The following is a 21,089-nucleotide window of genomic DNA, read 5'->3' as shown; positions in this document are numbered from 1 at the left end:
AGATCTGGACTACACTAAATTATTGCCTCATGGCTGGAGCTGTGGCTGACCAGTAACAGTGTAGGGAACAAGTTCATGTTCTGCAGCAGTTGTATTCTACCTGCAGAGCCAGGCAGCTACAATGTGGTTGCAGCAGAGCCACAAGTAATTCACACAGGCTTTAATTTGATTGTGCAGTCTCAATTTATTGCATCCTATATCCTTAGGACTGACAGCTAAAGTTTTACACTTACTAGGCTCAAATTCATAAGTGTAAAGGCTTTAATACTGCCATTTCATTTGAAAATGTGCAAAAACTGATCCAGTGCCTCCTAAAGAATGAATATTTGCTGTAGACAAATGTATTTTGCAAATGATTACTCATTTTCATTATAAACAACTTGTACCATGTGGTCCAGGACTAGGAACAGGAAATTCACTTCTGTGTTTGCTAAACTCATGTTAGCATGAATTCATACTGTGTTCAGTCTGATTGCAGATCAGTCCACAACAGGTCACAGTGGAGTTCGTAGTTTCAGCAGGAAAACAAGATTTGTTTTTGACAGTGAGAAGTGCATGCAGCTGTCTTTTAAAGGCTGAGGTTCTTGCATGTTACTGCATTTCAGTCACAGTCCAAGAAAGATGAAAGTTCTGGCTTAGCCTGGACAGTTGATGCTCAGTCCCACAGGATGTTAACACTGCGAGTTGTCATTTATACTACAGCCATCTTCATCCACGAGTCATTTTTCTCAGGTATTAGAAACAAATCAATTTAAGTTCCTGTTCCCCTCCACTCAAGCCTGTCTTCACCATAGGCCATGTAGTGTCACATATTTAACTACTCCAAGCAGTTTAAGTTAAACTGGCTATTTATTCCTGAGTAGATGAATAGAGGGCCTCAATCTCCTTCTGGAAAAATTTGACAAGGTCTCCTCGCTTTGCCTTCAGTGTTGGTGTCAAGAGTCCATTTTCTACAGAAAACAACTCTGTGTGGATGTACAGGTCTTTAATCTATTAAAAGAAAACAATTTATTGCATGACACATCATTAGAAGAAAAACAACAGTTCTTCCCAGCTTTCTTGGGCAAGAATTTAATCCCAGGAGATCTAGTAACTAAACTTTTTTTGGCTGACACAGCCAGAGGGTGGAATTCCAGAACAGCCCCTACAGCCTGTTGTGAACCTCCAGTCCATCTCTTGGCAAGTGCTACTGTTGCCCTTCACAGCCCCTGGTCTCCTGGTGTAGTGACAGGCAGCCAATGTTTCACTGACTGCTTCCATCAGGTGTCTGGGACAGCTGCCTCAGGGCCCCTCCTGGAACAGGCAGTAGCAGGAATGAAGACTTCCCAGCCACTGTGTTAGCAATACAGGTGCTACTGACAAGCAGGATTTGAATGTACTCACTTGTTCAAAGGATTTAAGGCCAGCCTCTCTCCCCAGTCTGATCATATCATCTAAAATAGCTTTCTTCACTGCCTGGAAGAAAAACAGCAGAAGCAGAGTGGGTGAAGCTGCCATTCTGTAATTGCAGCTGAAAACCATAACCATTTGTCCAGTCAGGGAGAACTGAGGATAGCAAGAATACATATTTCAACATTTAAGATTTCTCATATTAAGGCCACTACATAGTCTGTCTTCTCACTGGAAAAGAAGCAATGAGATAGCCCTTGAAACAAGAGACATCTATACTCTAGTATTCTAGCTTTTGCTGTAAGGCTGCTTGCATGACTCACCCAGCATTAAACCAGTTCAAATTACTGAAAAGAGGTGGATAGAGCAAAGAGCAATGTAGGATTGGACTTAGAATTAAATTCTGTCTCTAACCCACTAAACACAACACCACTAACCGGGTTTTTGCAGAGCTCTTCAAAGGAACCTTTGACTCCCAGTTTTGCTGCAAATTCTGGAAGCATCTCAGCATCAGGAACCACTATACCTATTAGAAAAGACTGAAAACAAATGGAAATAGTCAGGCTGAGACCAAGCTGAGGCATACTAAATGTCTTTGTGAGCTTGCTTGCAGGCAGTGTTTCTATGACAAGTCAAATGTACATCTCCATGCATTTTCAGAGTTTCAAAGGTAGCTATGAGGATTTCCAAGTCACTGAGAGTTGTAACAGCTGTAGTTGAAATACTGACACAGTTTGTTATGTGTGCTGAAAGATCCAGCAATTACTTCTGGCTGTTTACAGACTGAAGACTGGCCTCTGCTAGCAGAGGTAACACCTCTGTGGCAAAGGAATGGAGAAACAGTTCTGCTGTGCAGAAAGGCTGAGAGAATTGGAGTTATTCAGCCTGAAGAAGAGAAGGCTCCAGGAAGACTTTTTTTTGTGGCCTTTCAAAACTAAAAGGGAGCTTACAGGAAAGATGGGGACAAATTTTTAGTAGGGCCTGTGCCAATAGGACAGGAGGTAATGGTTTTAAACTATAAGATAGTAAATTTATATAAAATATAAGGAATTTTTTGTGAGTGTGAGGGTGGCAAAACAATGGCAGAGGTTGCCCAGATTGGTGGCAAATGCCCCTTCCCTAGAAACATTCAAGGTCAGGCTGAATGGGGTTCTGAACAATCTAATCTAGTTGAAGGTGTCCCTGTTTATTGCAGGGGGGACTATTCTATGAATCTAAACTGCACAGAATTGACCTGACATACTAATCCCACAAAAGTATGTAATTAGCCTTTACCCAGCTTGCAAAAATGCCAGTTGTCACTTGGGAAGTCTGTAGGTCTGAGAACATCTTCCTATAAACATGGCTGTCTTAGGAACAGATTTTGTTCAAGAACTCTTTTATATGCCTATATTTGTGCCCTGATCATCCAGAACTTGTTGTGGTAGGAAATCTTGTAGGATACTCCTAACATCACTTACCCTCAGACTTTCCCCGTGTACAAAGACCTGGGCGACAGCAGCACTTCTGATATAGACATTTTCTATCTTCTCTGGAGCAATGTATTCTCCTTGTGCAAGTTTAAATATATTCTTCTTCCTATCAATGATCTTCAGCGTTCCATTCTAGAAGTTAAAAGTGGAGTCGTTAGTTCCAAGTCACTGTCTTATATAAGAGAAGATAAGCAGGCTTTGTTTAGTTGTATGAAAGGCACATCTGGAACTAGTCTGGAAGCCCCATACTGGTCTTTGCTTTCTACAGAGAGAATGGTTTGTGTAATTTCTCCAGTTAGCTCAGGGCATGATTAGACAGCTCCTTTATCCTCCTCTTACAGAAACTAAGACACCTTGTTGTATCACTTCTACAGTGAAGAATAGTCTCAACTATAGGCCTAGCAGGTGTTACTTGATATCCTGTAACCTAATTGGTCTTTGGAGCTTTGCCTGGAGTAGTGAATCTACTGTGTAGAGACTTTTATCCTAGAATTCCATCTTTAGAGAATACTGTGAAGTAACAGGAATTCACATGCAAGAGATGGTTTGTGTTAAGCAAATACTCACTGGCAACCATTTCCCTATGTCTCCAGTGTGGAGCCAGCCATCTTTATCAATTGCTTCTGCTGTCTTCTCAGGGTCTTTCAGATAACCCTTGAACACATTTGGTCCTTTAATGCAGACCTATAGCAAATAGAGAACACTGTTAGTCACCAGGTCTTATGCTTCAGTATTTCTTGACATGCTCAGGAGATGGTACCTACCTCGCCTTCATTGTTAGAAGAGAAGTAGCTCATTTCTTCCACATCATCTAGTTTTATGATATTACAAGCCAGAGGGGCTCCAACATGGCCTAAGAGGAAAAAAAAATCAACAAAAAAGACTGCAGTGATAGTAGATACTTACTGGGTCTGTTCACTGCTTTAACATGAACCAGTATTATTTAAAGGAGTCTGGCATCAAATGTTCAAGCAAGTTGTTGCAATACCATTTTCAGACAGCTAATGTAGGACAAACAGCAGGTAAGTCTTGATGCCTAGAGCACTATTGGTGTAATCTACCACATCAGCCACGAACCACTGAACCACTCATGCCTCCTCAGGACCCCCTCTCATTAATACTAGTATTCATGTGCATTTCATCCTCATTATGGTGACTTGAGTCTGAGTTTAGAACATCCAGTACTGCTAAGATAAAAGCTAAATCTTCAAGGTCTTGCAGGAAAATAGTCAAGTATCATGTCTAATATTTTTGAGTAAAACATGTCATTTAGGAGACAAAGCTATAAGGCCATTTGGGAAGTCCCTATCCAGTTTGCTCAGCTCTCTCTATTCCTTTCCTATATTCTGGGACAAAGTCTAAACTGACTTACAACACTTTACACCAGGGTTCCTCTTCTGGTTGAGTCAAGAATTTTAGTACCCATTAAACAGACAGGTGACTGTTGCTACCAAGAATCACTGAGTACCCATGGTTTAATTTTCATTAACCTAAAAGCATTACAGTGCCTAGGCTTGAGTGCTGCTTTATGTGGACAGCTCTGGGAGACTTCACAAGTCTCAGCTCCCATACCTGTTGTCCAGTCTCCAGGCATTGAGAAAGTGGATCCAGCTGAGCATTCAGTCTGGCCATAACCTTCAAAGATCTGTGCAAGAAAGGATGAGTATTCCTTGAACATCAAATGCTTGGTGTGAAAGGCCTCAGTTTTGACTGTGCCCATGCTCAAGTTTTCTCAGCAAGGAAGTCAAAACAACCTTTGTCTTTAAGATATCTTGATCTTATTGGTGTAACCAGATGTTAAAGTTCATCTATTCAAACTTTGCTTTGGTCACCTCATTTTCTGTTCTCAAATGTGCTACACTGGGAGCTAATTGACTGTCAGAATAAGCCACAAAACTCAGAGGCAGCTGCCTGACTATGAGTGCTTCATGTTCCTATTTCTGCTGCTCTATTCCTCTTCTCAGAGCCTACAGGTTAGTTTTTTGGTAGCATAGTTTAAAGTGGGCCCTGCAGAATTTTTTTTTCCTGCTACAGTCAACTCAGATGAAGTAGTCTGTAAATGCCCAAGACTGACAGCATTTTCCCGAGGAGCAAGCTGAGCTGGACCCCAGCTATATCACTGGTCACTCATTTGTGCATAGTCAAACAGGGCTTACTTTAAAAAAGAACTCAGCTTACCTGACAGCCTAATGCTGCTCTGAGAAATGTCAGGACAGAAGGAGATATAGGGGCTGCACCTGTCACCATGATACGCACTCTTCCACCCATGGTTTCCTACAAGTGAAAAAGAAGCCATCAGATCCTCCAATATTACATTGCTTACCTCCCTTACACTTGGAATAACTTACCTGAACTTTTTTGAAGACTAGCTTGTCCCAAATGCTGTCATTTCGAATGATGCCCTGTTTTATTTCAGCCATCTTCATAAACACAGCAAATTTTAACAGGAAATTCTTAAGTGGGGTGTTTGCACCACTCTGGATCTGCAAGGAAAAGTACCAGTGACTTCTGGGTTTAACTCACATCTGTACATCTCATTCCTGCCTTGTGTAAGAAGCACCAAATCTTACTTCAATGTTCTAGGGCCTGTCTTCACCACTGCTGTATCTAGGAGATGACCCAAAAGGCAATACTAATTCACATTATTGTTTAAACACTACAGCCATAGCTTTGAGGAACAGGGATCCTGTTAGCTGTGCACTTGATTAATTTGCATTACAAAAATAAACAAAGTTTTTGTCTCTTAACAGCAACAAACTTAGCCCAGTCATGACTGGATATGCCGTTATTAACTCCTTCCACCTCCTCAGAAAGGATTCTAAAAAATTCTTCTTGCTAAAGGGTAATTAACTACTGGTGCTGTTATGACATATTCAACATTATTTTGTATTTGAATGCTTGTTTGGATATATAAACACAAAAAAAAACAGAGCTAAAATTGCTCACATACCTTGTCATAGATTCTGTTGAGCAGTCTTGGTACAACTGGAAATAGCGTTGGCTTCAAGGTTTTCATGTCATCTGTTAGCAGCCTGATATCTCCTTGGAAGAAGCCTATTTTTGCTCCACAGCTGAATATAACAGTCTAAAAATTGACCAGACTAACCTTAGTCAAGCAGAATTCCTAGCTTCACTAGCCATAATTATTAGTCTATAAAAATCAGCATGATTTCCAGTGCCCAGTTATTAGAAAATAAGGAAAGTTATTGTGTGAATAGGTTTTGAGGACATACACATTGCTAATGTCTTTTACTGTAATTTGGTTTATAAAAGTTCAGATACATATATCTGTACATACCTGTACAACTCTCTCAAACATGTGAGCCAGAGGAAGATAGGAAATGGCAACATCTGAACTTGTACACTCAATTGTGTTCTAGAGGGAAAGGAAGTAGAAGTAGGTTAGCATTTTCTATGCCTGCCTGAGTTACTTTTAAGTAGAAAGTAAATAAAATTTGGATCAATTTGAGTACTTTGAGACAGACACTTCCAGTGACTGAAGGAACTCAGACTCATCCATCACCTATTCAAGATTTGCAGCTGTCACTCATCCACACTAAATCAAAATTAGTTTAATGTTTTGGCAAGTCTTGATGGTTTAGTACTCTTGGTATTTAGGACTGACTCATTCTAGAATAACTTCTATGTAGAAGTTCTTGTTCAATCCAAACCAAGTTTCTTGCGGTAGTATTGTCTCATTGAAAAAGGGGCACTTAGGAAAGCATTGGTTTCTGGGAGTGAATGGTTTACAGAAAATGCCCACATTAAAGCTGGCTTCATGACTGAGGGACATATCCTGGAGAGTAGCTTACCTCTGTGCATCTAAGGAAGGCAGCAGCATTTGAAACAACATTCTGATGTGTCAGCATGGCTCCTTTAGGGTTACCTTTGGAGAGATCAAGCAAGGTGAGCTGTGGCTCTGACTGCTTCTGCTGGCAGTTTCCCATGTCTTTCTTGTTTGGCTCAGTTAGAACTATCTCAGTACTAGATTTGTTGAGACTCAGTCTCAACAATTATTCTCATAAGAGATCACAAATATGCCTCATCTTGAGTGCTTTCAGCTATAGATATTATGTAAAGGAGATGAATACTGAAACAGCAGAGCAACTGGGAATAGCATAGAGAATGCTGAAACAAGATTTTTGCTTTAGCCCCTCTGGGTCAAAATACACAGTTGAACAACCAATCCCTTGAACATTAAGGCTGCATTTTTCATAGGGTAAGACAACATGAATTTGTTTTTTCTTGCCCCCAGTTTTAAGAATCTTTATCGTAGTGCACTTGACTTGTAATGACAGTATCCCAAGTAAAACTGCAAAAGCAGTTTGACATTGCTCTGGTAATTTACTGGTTTACTTCCATGTTCGTAGGATTTTTGTATTTTGTGCAGGTAAGCTGCATGGGGAGGCTCTTTCAGTGGGGAAGCATCATTATAAATTCTTACCTGTGGTTCCACTTGTAAAACACACAACAGAAAGATCTTCAGGCTTAGGAGGCTGGAGAGAAAAAGCCACATAAAGTCAGTGCAAGGATTATGATGGTTATCTGTAACTACATACAATTCCTAACTGTGATGAATCAGGAATTCTGGTTCACACAAAAAAATCTGCTAGCCTCCTCTATTAGCAGCATAGAAAGAGGTCGTTCCAGAGACTAGTCTTAAAAGTCTATAGCTTTTCATAGAGATACTTACAACTGGTTCTCTGGTGTTGTTTCTTCCCAGTTCCTGTGTTAGAGAAAAAACACAGCTTAAGAGATGTGCACAATAGGGAATAAGTACTTGCACTTCAAATGCAACATCTGTTTTATTACTTTGCCTCTTGATACTCTGACCCAGTCAAACAGAAACCTCTTCCTGAATCCAATACACATAAGTCTGAAAAACTGTCTGCTGCAAGTGTGGAAAGGACACCTTTGAATGTGTGGAAAGTGATCAGAACTACTTAAGGAATTTGGAAGTCCTGAGTGGAGAGGTTTCCTTTTTTTTATGTAGGCCACATCTCTTTACATGTATGCAAGTTTAAGCCTAGTATTGGAATGTCTAAGCAGCCAGTAATTTGCATTTACAGTTCCAATTAGATTCAATTGCCAGCTTAGAAGCCCGATAAATCCTGTTACAGCAGGATCACAAATTTAGCTAAGCAAGTCTTGGCTGTTCACAACGCATAGGCACAACTTTAGTCAACTGTTTGAACTCTGCAACTCTGTTTAGCTAAAGATATCAAGTTTCAAAATTACTGCTCATTAAGATGTCAGGTACAGGCATGACAACTGGGTAATGCTTACATTAAAGTGTCATTGCTGCCACAGAAGATCAAGGTGTTTAGCTGGCAAAGTATTACAGAAGCCTTTAGCCACCTACCTCAACCTCCTGCAGCGACAGAATTTCAATTCCCACTTTAGCTCCTCTGTCCTTGAGCTCTTTATCAAAGAGATCCATGAGAACAATAATCTTCAGACATGGGGTCTTTTTGTCCTCACAGTTCTTAAGCAAGACCTCTGCCTTCGCAGGCGTGTCACAGATCACCACACTTATGTCAGCTACAGAAAAGTAATTATCAGAAGTCTGTTTAGAAGACATGAGGCTAGTGACAGCTCAGCAGCACTTTAGCATTTTAGAACATAACATTGGTTTCGTGCTATTTGCATTTGTTCATATGGATTTAGTGGCTGGCTTACAGTGCTGAGAAGATTCCTCCTACCAAACTCAACTGATTAGGCAAACCTGATATTCTGGCAATATAAAGTGAGGGCAAATGCCGAGGAGCTGAAGAGAAATATCTTCGCTGTCAGTCAAGATGGGCACTGAAACTTTTGGTATTGCCATGATATTGTTTAGGTTTAGCCATCTTCCTTAAATCAAAAGAAATTAAGGCCCGATTGAAAAAGGTAGCTAAAATTCATGAGTTAATACCTCAGCTTCCCTGTAGATGCAAAAGGCCTTTTCCTTTAAATCAGCAGAGGAACTGGATTTGTCTGAGCCTGCCAGTTCCCAGTTAGATTGGTAAATTACAGCTGTGCAATCCCAAGTCAGCACCTGTTTCCAAGATTCACCACCATAAGTGTTGAAGTGGTTTTGCTTGGCAAATCCTACTTTTGGGATGGATCCCAGATCACTGTAACAACAATGGATATTTATTTCCCCCTTATCTCTCCTAAGACTGGGTGAAGAAAGTCTAAGATTTATTTAACTTCCTTGTCAGTTTATTCCATGATGGTCTGCTAGATGTTGTTTCTGTAGAACATGAAATAACAAGATAGATTAAACAGATTTAGGCATATCTTCCCTCCTCCACTCTTTTCATCCTACAACTTTAAATCAGACAGACACACACATCTAGTTTTAATTTACATGCAAGTCTGTCTGCATTGTCTGATTGTTTAGCAGTGTGGGAGTTCAAGATTGCAAAATCTCAAACAGCAAATAGTTTTGCACTCTGATTGCAGAATGTTCCACAGGATCTAACAGATCCTTCAGTGGTCTTGCAATCAAGACACTGGGAAACATAGGAAGCCCACTGGATTCTTGTAGGCATTGAGCCATATGCCCTGCAAAGCAGCTTTGCTAAGAAAGTGTCTATAAGAGCATTAAGGTTAAAGCTACTCTGATTTTTGCAAATTCCCTTGAACTTAGCCCTGCCAAAACAAATTTTCCTAGAAAAAATCCTTATGAAAGAGTGGAAGTCAATATTTACCTTTGTTAACAATATATACAATAGCCTCTGGTCCCAGAGTGTCATAGAGTGGAACAGCAACCATTGAGTAGGTGTAACAGGCATACTCTGAAATGATCCACTGAAAAGAGAAAACAGCACAACTAAGGAAAACTAGAAGCCTTCAAGACAGGATTACCTACAGACTTCATACAGCTTGACAAGCCCATGCACATGGGAGTGAGGGGTATGGAAAGAGCACATCCATGAGAATAAGAGTTGTGAGAGGTCATTGCTTGGAATGGTGTGTGCTCAGTCAGTATAAAGGGAATTTGGAAGGAAAAAGTTGTGATTATTCCTCATGTGGTCTGAAGCTATTTAAATACAGACTCCCCTTTCACCCCAAGGTGTCAGAATAATGTAGGAAAGAATACGCAGTTTGTTGCTTACCTCTGGCCTATTCTGAGCAAAAATGCCAATAAACTGGCTTGATGATGGTTGGCATCCTTTTTGCAGAAGCCCTGATCCCAGGTATTTAGCTCTGTCCGAAACCTGCAAGATAGTTATTTCCCCACTTTAGTGTTACAAGGCAATATCCCAAATTAACTCATCTGTCATTTACAGTACTCACCTGTTTATATGTCAGCCACTGATAAGGTTGCTTGGGTTTCCTGTAGCCTAGACAGTCACCATTTCCTAAGGAAAGAGTTCAGAAAAGCAATTTCAAAGCTCAGTACTGAAGTTGCATAACACTAAAGTGCATAACAATAAACATTGAAGTGGAAAATGTTTTCTGTCAGGCATTCAGGAGACATGCTCTCCATGGAGAGCAGGTCAGTGTCCATACTTAAGCACTTTGCCCAAACCAAGGTTGTAAGGCTGTTGGCTTTATCCTTACAAGCAATACTTCTAAGATCTGGTGATATTTGTTCAATTGCACAACCCATGTGAGGTTGAAATACCTTGCAAACCATCACACATTTCCATGCATAGGACTTGTGAAGTGACATGCACAAATTCATATCTGTTGTAAACAGGCAGTAATGTCACAGGAGAACTCACATCATAAGACAAAGGAGAGGTGTTTCCCCCCCAGTTCCTCTGATGCTTTCTATCTGCTGACTCTTGACTGAATTCTACCATCTTCAGCTTCCGGTATTTGTTCCTGCCCAGTCTCCCAAATAAGACTAGTACTAAATTGGGACAGGGAGAAATATGATCACTTGTCTCTCCACCTCACAGAAGGTAAGAAGAGCTTTTGCTAGCCTGCATTATTACCACAGCCAAGACATAAGGAAAAGGATCTTGGAAAAATTTTGTTTACTTGTGATAGTACTTTTTAGTACTTTACAAGTACTAACTACCAGATGCAAAGCTTACCAGAAATACTCACTCCTCTCTGGAAAACTTCATACAGGGTTTTAGCATCTTCAAAGTAATAAGAAAGCAGGTTATTATCTGTCAAGAGTGCAGTTCTCCTGGCTCCTCCCTAGGAACAAAGCATGGTTATGAAATAGTGCAGACCAGATAAAATATAATTTGTTCCTCAGCCTTTCTCTCATCAATGCCATTTAAAGCATTTCAAGATAATTGCATTGTTAGGGAAGTTTTTTCCCTTCCTGATTTTGATCTACCCAGTCACATGCAGAGGAATTTTCTAGATGGCCCACCTTAATGTTGAGTTACAGGTTATTGAGAGGCCTTGACTGAGTGCTACCACTTCCCTCATTACATGAAATCTAGCATCAGTTTCAAAGCTGATGCAGTGCATTGAAAAGACAAGAAAAAGTCAGTGACCGCCAAAGTCATCTCATAAAAATCCCACCTAACCCTGGTTGGAACAAGCTGCTGTTTCTCATCTTAGCATCTTAAGACTTCCCATCTCCCCACCATGCTCTTGAGTTGGGAGAGAAGGCTGTGCACATTGAACAGGAGTCAGAGTGGATCAGTATTCAGATGAAGCTCCAAAACAGACCATGCCCACAAGCAGAGAAAGCATTACCTCAATTCCTATCGACTGCTTGTTCAAGTCAACAGGAGGTAAAAGGGGTTTTGGCCTGCTTATCACCCACAGGAAGATGACAGCTCCAAATGCAATGAGACTGATCAATGCTGGTGTTGGGAGCGGTGAAAACAACACTTGAAGTATCCAGATCATTGTACTGGATCAGTGGAGCCAGAGTTGAACCTGAAACAAATAGGAGGTTTAGTAGACTTGAGTTAGAAGCTTTAATTACCTATGAGCCATGGTTACTTAAGTAGCTTGTTAAACAATACTGCAAATCATTTCAGCAGTTTGCCCCTGGTGAGACCTGGTACAACAGTGAAGCACACTTATGCAATGTTTTAAGCCTCTTAAGAGATCTTAAGTCACCTGTCCCCATAAATCTTAATCTATGCTGCAACCACCTCCACAGAAAGCTGAAGCCTGATGAAGTCAGACAAGGAACAGATTCTTTCCACCCTTAAGTAAAAAAATCTGCCTGAAGAAAACCAGTATATAATTTCCCAAATCTATCTCCCCAAGTAAAACTAAAAATGCCTATGGTTCAATGACGTGAATTGTGGAAGTAAGAAAATTCCTCAGTATTGTGTTTAATAGGAGATGGTTTTGCTGAAATAGGAAGGGTATTGAAAAATTACACATTTGATAACTTACATATATGTCTGCAGTACAAACAGTATATTGTCAGCTGCTTTTACTGGTCATGCCAGCCAAATATTTCAGAAAGTGACAGTGTGGTCGGCCAAAAAAAAATCCAGCACAAATCAAAACTATGAAGGTTGGTCTCCACTAGGAAGTGGTGACCTGGAAGTCAATGTGTGCAATGGAAGTCTAACCGGGAAGTACAGAAACAATTCTGCTGCTTGCAGTCCCCATGGTGTCTTCTGTCAAGGACAGGGAAGCAAAATCTGAGAATGCAGACTTATAAGATGCAGAGACCTGAGCTTGATTCCTTAGAAACAAGCATGTTTATCTCCAGAATGTTCTGATGTGTTTTAAGATTGAATTGCCAAGAGAACTGCTTTCTGTCTGAATCGACTCAGATCTCAACAACTTGTATTTGTTAGTGTCTAAATATCTGTGCAGGACACACCACCTCACGCTTTGCAAGATGAAAAACAACACTCTTTCAAAGTCCTTCATACAGAATCAAAGGAACCCCACCAGTGGATAATATGTCAGCTATCAATTAAATCCCTGTACAAGAAGAATACCAGGAGTCCTGACGCAATGAGTTCCAATTACCATTTAACTATAATTCTAATGAAGTTGAAGGTATTTTACAAACCAATAGCAAGTTCAGACAGGACCTGAAGTCCGAATTTGGGTCTCTGAGCCCAGATTGATCATTTAGATAGCCTGTATTTGTTTTACCAATTTTAGTTTCCAGTGGCAGTGTTAGTCAGCAATCCTGATTAACAGGAGAAAGCATGTTTTGCCTGCTCAGTATCTGGATAAGAAAGGGTACCTTAGAGGCTTTTCAGCTAGTCCAAGCTGCCAGATACACATCACCTGCACTTCTGAGAAATACCAGCTCCAAGTCCTCTTTTCTACTCTAAACCTTAGTTGCCATGTGGCCTTCAAACTCCTGACCTTGACTTCATGTATTGAGAGTCCAAAAATATTATGGTACAACCAGAAAGGCAGAAACTTATTGATCCTATGGGAGCACAAACCGGTTTGTAGCACAGCGTATCAACCATCTCCCTTTGGGTCTTTATCAACTGTGCTGGGATTAAAAAAAAAAAAAAAAAAAAAGGCAGCAGAGCCTAAATCACCTAAATCCAGGTCTGCTGATCAAGTTTACATTCAGGACAAAGCTACTTAGCAGTTTAGGTTTAGCACTGCTTGGTTTGGAAAACTGAAGATTATTGATAAAGTGAATTTGGTAATCAGCTGCTCTTGATACTATATATATCTGGACCATTAATGGAGCAGATAGCAAGCAGCTTTCTGCATATGGTTTGTGGTTCATATTTCCTCATTCATTAACATAAGCAAGACACTTTTTTATAGCACGAGCACTGAGGCAGCTAGATAGAGGCATCTCCATTCTCCATCATGAAAGGTGGAATATACAAACTTTATTCCTAGCTCAGAGGCCACTACTAAATCCAAGTTACAAAGCAAATAACATTTTCACCATTTGTATGTTAAAAGCTTTCTAGACTGACACATCTATTCTCACATCTTTTTAGAGGGGTGCCAGAATACTCATGTTAAAACTCCCCTAATATTGATATATTAGCAATCAGTTTGGGCACTTTCCCAGGCTTTTCCCATGCCCAGATGGCCAAAAGGAGTTTTCACTCACTGCATTTCACATGACTCTTCTCTGGTAATTTTTCAATCAGCAGTGAGAGAATAGAGCTATCTGCAAATAACCAGAGGGACCACAGACCTGTACAGCTACACCAGTTTTATTTATTGGCTGAAGTGTGCTCTCATCTGCTCATTTTAATAGTACTTTTAAGATGATTTCCCAGAAACCATGAATGATTGGTTGTTTTTAGAGTATCATGCTAGAGGTAAGAAACAAAACTATCTTATTTATGGCACCAAGTCCTCTTCTTGAACTCATTTATATGGCTTACCATTAAAACTGTCTGAGTAGGTCAGACAGATCAGAGCATTTGTCACAAAAAGCTACTGTCTGTTACATGGACTTATTGGACAGAAAATTTACTGAAGACACTTGTCTGACCTTTTTGTGATAAGGGTCAGAGAACCCAGTAACCCCTGCTCCATGCAGCAGTAGAAAAGTCACTGAAAATTTTTCCATCAGGGTATTTTCCTGTTCTCACTGACTCACATGAAAAGTAGTTTGTACCAGGACACCTAGGAGGACTGAACATCAAGCCCTGAGGGATATGACTTTTTTGCTTGGAGAAAAGAACTCCAAGTCCAGAGAGAGCACCTAATCAAGAAATTATCATTTAATGCACCAAAACTTTTGCCTTCATGTTCTGAATGATTCCACAAGTCTTTTGCATAAAAAGAAAGATCAGGCAGTAGTCTAATCCCATTGTAGCCCAGCATACCTATAGGTAGTCAAGGATGATTTTCAGTTATATTTGAATGAATTTTTAATTTAAAGAAAGACCTGTTGACAAGTTTCTCTAAAGTCTGGGAAGTATTATATGCTCATTAGCTTCTAGGGTTTGGTGGGTGTTTTCAGTAACTTCTAGTCTTCTTTAGCCCACTTACAGCTCTGACTGAGACTACATATGCAGGACTTTGCATATATACCCTTTAAAGATAGAGAGGTTAGTGTTGCATTAAAAAAGCACAGATGCGCAAAATCACAGATCTAGGTAATGCAAAACAAAGTGTTTTTCATATCTGAAAAACTATTTTCAATGTCCTTACTTTATTAATAGAATAGTGACCATGTTTTCTTTTACTTTCCAACAATGTTTCCACAAAAGGGCTTTAGTCTCTTCTATCAAAGCACATAGGGTGTGTTACTCAAGCTGTGGCAAGAGATTGTCAGCAAATTTGTCTCAATTCCCAGAATTAGGACAGTTGTTTCTTATGCCTAGAGCTTTTACTGTAACTATTTGTCAATCCAAGTAGCTGCTAATTTATCACCTCTGGTATCATCCAAATGCCACTTAATCCTGCTGCCATCAAAGCAGAAAAGCCAGAGAGAGGAGAGGAATCTGTACTTCATAGACCTTCCTGTCCATAGTGAGAGAACAGCTGCAGCCAAATCTGGGCTATGGAACAGCTACAACTGGACTTCAACCCACAAATCCAAGTGCCCCGTGCATACATAATGCCTGATTTATATAAATTTAGTGAAAACTCAGTGCAGAACAAGAGAAAAACAGAGTAATTTGGGCAGACACCCACTTCCACTGCAGGGTAAGTCTGAGCACCAGTTGCCTTTCTAAACAGCAGAGGGGTCAGAGGTGGAGTATCTGAAACCCCTGAGTTCTGAGGGCTCAACTCCCAGGGACACAAAGTGCACAGGATGTCTCAAGCCACCTGTTAAGCTTCTTGTGCAATAAGGTGCTGGACAGTTGAAAGTGTACTTAGGTTGTCTGCCCTGATCAATGGTCAGGGATAAGATGCACTAAGCTCCAGAGTCAAAGGCTTCATTTTTATCAGAAGAGATTACAGTGATACCATTTACAGCCTTGAGTTCAGGAGTACACATTCTCATTTCTACTGTACCTCTTCCTTTACGGCTATTCCTTCATTAAATTAAAGTTATTCTCTATGCTCCCCATGTGAGATTCTCTCCACTGGAAAGTGGCTGATCTTTGTACTTTTGAGTACATAAATATGAAGAAAAATCAGTGTCATCTCCATTGCAAAAGTTCATTATGGACAACAAAGCAATCTCTGATACTTGCACAATTTTGGAAACAACAGTCTGCGCTGCCTGGGAGAATGTCTTCTGCAGTTATGTACTTTGCATCAAGTTTGCCCAAGCTTTTGGCATGATCATGACATCTTTTTTCTCAGCATTAGTAAGGTAACACTTTCTGTTTACAAGCAGGAAAAGTGGAGTACAGCCACCTACACTAATTAATTACTTAACCATCAGTAACTCACTTTTTCCATCTGCTTACACAGTGCAGCTCTTTCCTGGCATCATCCTGCAGACGTGAGCCACTTTGCCAGTTCTTACTCCTTGGAAACTTTGTATTACATATTCCTCCTTGATGCAGCTGAAGTCATATGTTGCACAGGGTTTAGGAACATCTAACTTTGAGCATCCAGAGGGAAGTTAAAGCACAAAAGCTCAGCAGTGATTTCTGAGCAGAGCCATGCAAAAAATGAAGCAAAATGCTCAGTAACCTGCATGAAGCCCAGGATATGCTTCAGTGAGGCTTTGCTTTCAGAGTACCTCTTCAGAGAGTCAGAGGCAAACAGTTCGAGCACCTTTTGATCTTAGCTGAGAAACACTCTGCTAGAGGGTGGGAAAGGACGAGGCCTCAGCAACTTTCAGGAAGCAGAGCGCTGTGGTTTCTGAGCCTTGCTGATAAAACCAATTGAACTCAAGCTTTCAGTATGTATAAATAGAAAGGCCATTTTTTAAATAAGGAATTTTACTGTGCTGGATATTACTGTCTCTCCATCAGGAGGGCAACAACATCATGACACTACTTAGTACTAAAGTTAGTACTAAAAGTTACTTTCTCAGACAAAACTAAAAGTTGGTACTAAGGTTAGTACTTAGTACTAAAAGTTATTTTCTCAGACAAATTGAAAAGCCAAGCTTTCATATAGTCTTTATATCAGATTTTATCTTTGAAACTACCTACTCAGAAACATGCACAACTGGCCCTTTGAAGCTTTTAAGAATTTAAAATACAGTCAGTATAGCATGTTCTGTTACTGTTTATCCTATTGGATAATACAGGTTCACTTCTTCCAAAGCATTCATGCATCAAAACTATTTTAATAGGAAGTTTTCCCTAGTGATAGGGCATGGTATTAATAGAGGAAGGACTAAAGCTTGACTTGAAAATACACGTAGAACTCCTCAGAAAATTAGAATATTATCACTAGGCACCTTAGCCACACAGATGAAATGTAGCACTTAAAGTTTCTAGATATTAATGTCCATTACTTCATATTATCACAGCACCTCAATTATGAAGAGCAAAGAACAAACACATATCTGAACTGAACTCAGCCCAAGGTCCACATTTAACTGATAGCACACTACCAGAGATTTCCTAGGAGGCTCCTGAAAAACTCATTATCTTGAACCCTGCATCTAATCACTGCACTTGCACATTGGATTTAGTAAAGCCCATGTGAGTAACAACAAGCAAACTCATGAGCAATAAAACAAATACAGTAAAACTTCATTACTTACACAGAAAATCTGGCAGAACACGTATAGAGATGAGAACTGGTGAGTAAAGGCACCTGCCATTTTGAATATAGGGTAGGAAATCAACCTCTTCTCCTTTAGTAAAAGGGAGCCTTAGTAGCACAGTACAAAACCAACACCACTTAGGTCACACTCATGTCAAAAACTACAGCCAGTTTCTTCTCCCCAGTTTAAATAAATCAGCAAGCAGAAAAGCACATTGGGAAGGGAGCTTTAAAGGGGAGGAACTTGCATGGGGGATCTGGAGTGATTAAAAAAAATAAAACAAAACAAACCAAAAAAAAAACCACCCAAAAAACCCAACAACCAAAGAAACAACAATCCACCCACACAAGAGGAAGTCACTGAGTTTTTTTGTCTGTTAATGAAAACAGCTTAAAGTACATCTAAATGAAAAGTAAACCAAAACATTTTGAAATTATATTTATAGTTTATTCTTTCTAAGCTCTTTGCTATTATCTTTTCTATGTATTAAGCTGTATTCTCAACAATAGCAATTTTCTCTCTATAGCTGCATATATGTTAAGGTGAGCAGAGCTTTGTAGCCTGTAATACCAACAAAACGTTTTGACTAGAACATCACTCATACACTGCTGCAATGGACTTGCTGGTGGGCTGGATTTCTGCTGATGGTTGTGTTTTATTTGGTTTTGGTATTAGTTTTGTTGTTGCTGTTGTTGGGTTTTTTCCTTTTTTTTCCCCAAAAGCTACCTTGTTCTTTCTGTTCTGTTGTAGACATACATAGCTGCAATTATTTGTACCAGGTAACAGTGAATCATATTTCAATCTTCAGTTTTGTTTTCTGCTATGACATGGATTTTTTTTAATGATTTCACAGTTTCATTTCTTTGTTTAAAAGTTTATAGCTGTTTCAGTTTCCCTTTTTCTCTTCAATGCTTGTGTAATATAACTGGAATTTTGCAGTAGGTTTGGAGGGATGGGAAGACAGTAACTTCACCTATCTCTCTTCTTTATTGCCTTAACCTCAGATTTTATAATTGTTTTCTCCACTTAGGAGTTTCCCCATCTGACAGTTTTCCTATGCTGCATGACTTCAGAATAGTCTGCTTAGCTAAACAAACTGTAAAGCTGAGATGGAATTAACACAGCATGTACTTGCATCCAAAATACAACCTGTAGTGGACCTTGGCTTGCTAAAACACGTAGCCTCTACTAATTGCAATTCTATTTTTATTGCTGCTGTAATCTTTACACTATTCAGGTAGAGCCAACATACATGTAGTTGTGGCATTATTTAGCCATGTGTGTATCTTTTAGGGAAACTGAGGGTTGATTCATTGATTTTCCTGTAAGCTGAGTGTAAAAAAAAATAGCTTTTTCTTCATGAAACTCCTCTGCCTTTGGCTTTTCCTTCCCAGGCCTCTTCCTGTGGCATTTCAGCAAAGCTATGAGCTTCAGCTTTAATAGTGCCTGCCAGGGGGCATTTGTGCTTATAGAAAGGAGACAAGGCCAGGCTCCCAGCCCAGCCACGTCCACTATCATCCACACTGTGTGCCCCTCTCAGCATTTCCCCCCTTCAGATACCTGGCCTTGGGCTGCTATTTTTCCAGGAGCAAGAGAAGAAGCAGTGAGTTTGCGCTGTCATTGGTCACCTGTTGGATAGCAGTGCTGTGTATCTCGTTCACTTTGCTGCAGGGTGGGAGGACATGTCCACAGCAGGGTCCTGCCTGGCCTGCCAGGAGCCCAGAATGTGACACAGAGCTCTATAAAGCTACACTCTGTTGCCTGGGCTCAGTGGGTGTCACAGCTCCAACATAAATTGGATTAAAGAATGCACATAGGAAAGCTTCTCCTGAATGAACATTTCTGTTCAATGCTCATAAATGGGAATACAGATGACACTCTTCCCCTGTTACACGTAACAAGTGACATGCAAATATTGAGGCCTTTAATTTTTCAAAAATTATTTGAATAAACTCCAGCTCTTTGAAAGGCACAGATCTTTTTTCCCTAGTAATTTTCTGTCAAAAAACAAAGCAGAGTTATGAATCTCAGCTTTTGCTTCTCTTTTTGCATGTATATAAAATTTACACCTGCACCCATCATACCCATTAGTGACTTAAGATGAGTAGTAGGTAGTTTATGCATATGGGGAGATCAGGTTGTTTCCTTTCTGTTGTCACTGTCAAAAAAGTTTTACATAGAGGATGGATCAGGTGAGCTTTTGTAACAAACCTTAAGATCACAGCACAACATGAGCTTTTGTTATCCAAAGATGCCAAAATAAGGGTGCAAATATGTGAAAGGAAAACATTGGCTCCATGTACCATTTTCTGTGTTGTCCCCTCAAAACTTGGATTTAAATTTTGTGAGTCTGTGAGCTCACTTTATTTGAATGCTTATAAAATTCCAATTGGTTTTCTTAATGCTATAAACATAATAATTCTTTATTGCTCTGTTCTGCTTTCCAAGGGCCATGTCCAGCTTTGTAAAGCAAAATAACTGCACTGGAGCATAAATTATCTTCTCAGAGCACAAGTGAGTTCCTCAGGAAAGGAGGCATGGATAGGAGATAGGCTTAGGACTTGGAAGAGCAGCATGCTTTTTTCCAGTTCCCTTGCTTGCAGCTTGATTGCAGGTTCATCTTTGTCTCCACCACCCTCTCTGTACACAAGCAAGAGCTTGGAGAAGGCTCCATCTCTATAGCTAGAACAAGCAGTTGTACCAAGGCAATAGCAACAGTCTGGTGTGCCATACCCTATGATATGGGCTTGTAAACCATTAAAAAAGGCATTATAGCCAGCTTCTATGTTTCTAGTTAGGGATTAAGCTAGATTCTGTTGTATTAAATGCTGCCAATAAGCTTGTGCTTATAAATGACCTGGCATATTGCAGCCTTTTACTGCTTGTGATGCTGTGAAAACAAATTTTCTTATATTTTGGAACCTGGTTTAAACATTAGTCTGAGTGGGAGCCTGGCACTGCCACTTTGTGCACTGTATCTTTAAATAGGCATAACTAACAAATTGATAAGAAAATGGCTTCAGCCTGGACTGTAGACAGGTTTCTACTTCCAGCCAGTCTATAGCAACAGGGAGTGATCAGGTGGCTGCTCTCATTCAAACTGTGATTTCCCTGTATGCCACCCCTGAGCCCAGACTTGCTTCTTTAATAACATGCAGCTGTTGCCTTTAACAGCAACAGGGTGATAAGAAGGGTGATAAGAAGGGTGCATTGGATCCAGTTGAGGCTATTATCCCACTTGCAGTACTGCTCTGCAGGAGCAGGAAGCCCAGTACTTGGGAAACACGGGCTCTGACTAGGAGGGATTTTCTTACCTTCCTTCAGTGCTGGAGGAGGGTGAAGGGGCTGGTACAGCTTGCTTCCTTTGCAGCTTTACAACTCCCAAGGGGTGTTCTAGGGTTGGTTCTTCCCCAGCTCCAGTGGTGCTTCCCCAGCTCCCGTGGCAGGACTAAGCCCCGAATCATCAGAGTGTGGCTTTAATAAACAGGCGACACTGCACCCAGGTAACCTTTGAACCTGCCTTGCAACAGGTTCAAAGGTAAAAAAAAAATTATTCCTGATCAAATATAAAGAGCAATTTTGGCTGGTTAGAAATGTTAAACATACAAGTCTTGCACAACAGCGTTAGAAGAGAGCAGTGCATTGTGAAAACTAACCCCAGCCCTGTGGAAGCCACAGCCCTGGGCTTTTCATAGGGCTCTCATTTACTCCAGGTGGGCAGGGGCACTGAA

The 21,089-nt window shown here is 40.3% G+C and overlaps 1 protein-coding gene across 2 annotated transcripts; it reads right to left on the bottom strand.

Annotated features, from left to right (window-relative positions):
* Positions 1-150: 150 nt before the first annotated feature.
* Positions 151-20,827, bottom strand: ACSL5 (acyl-CoA synthetase long chain family member 5). Of its 2 annotated transcripts, none has more exons than XM_039709381.1 (21): positions 20,673-20,827; positions 11,517-11,702; positions 10,895-11,003; positions 10,146-10,210; positions 9,965-10,066; positions 9,557-9,656; positions 8,224-8,402; positions 7,555-7,587; positions 7,306-7,357; positions 6,674-6,747; positions 6,160-6,237; positions 5,812-5,946; positions 5,210-5,344; positions 5,040-5,135; positions 4,434-4,506; positions 3,626-3,714; positions 3,429-3,545; positions 2,850-2,993; positions 1,827-1,928; positions 1,384-1,455; positions 151-990 (listed from the first exon to the last, which is right to left on the bottom strand). In XM_039709381.1, exons 2-21 carry the CDS (start codon positions 11,670-11,672, stop codon positions 850-852), a joined length of 2,052 nt encoding a protein of 683 aa, XP_039565315.1. In that variant the 5' UTR covers positions 11,673-11,702; positions 20,673-20,827; the 3' UTR covers positions 151-849. The 2 variants fall into 2 exon arrangements, with proteins under 2 accessions (XP_039565315.1, XP_039565316.1); XM_039709382.1 differs by lacking the exon at positions 20,673-20,827 and adding an exon at positions 17,356-17,500.
* Positions 20,828-21,089: the final 262 nt, after the last annotated feature.

The sequence above is a fragment of the Passer montanus genome, unplaced genomic scaffold (assembly GCF_014805655.1).
Source record: "Passer montanus isolate IOZ18808 unplaced genomic scaffold, ASM1480565v1 scaffold21, whole genome shotgun sequence".
In the NCBI taxonomy this organism is placed as follows: domain Eukaryota; kingdom Metazoa; phylum Chordata; class Aves; order Passeriformes; family Passeridae; genus Passer; species Passer montanus.
This window is presented reverse-complemented; position numbering and strand designations above follow the sequence as displayed.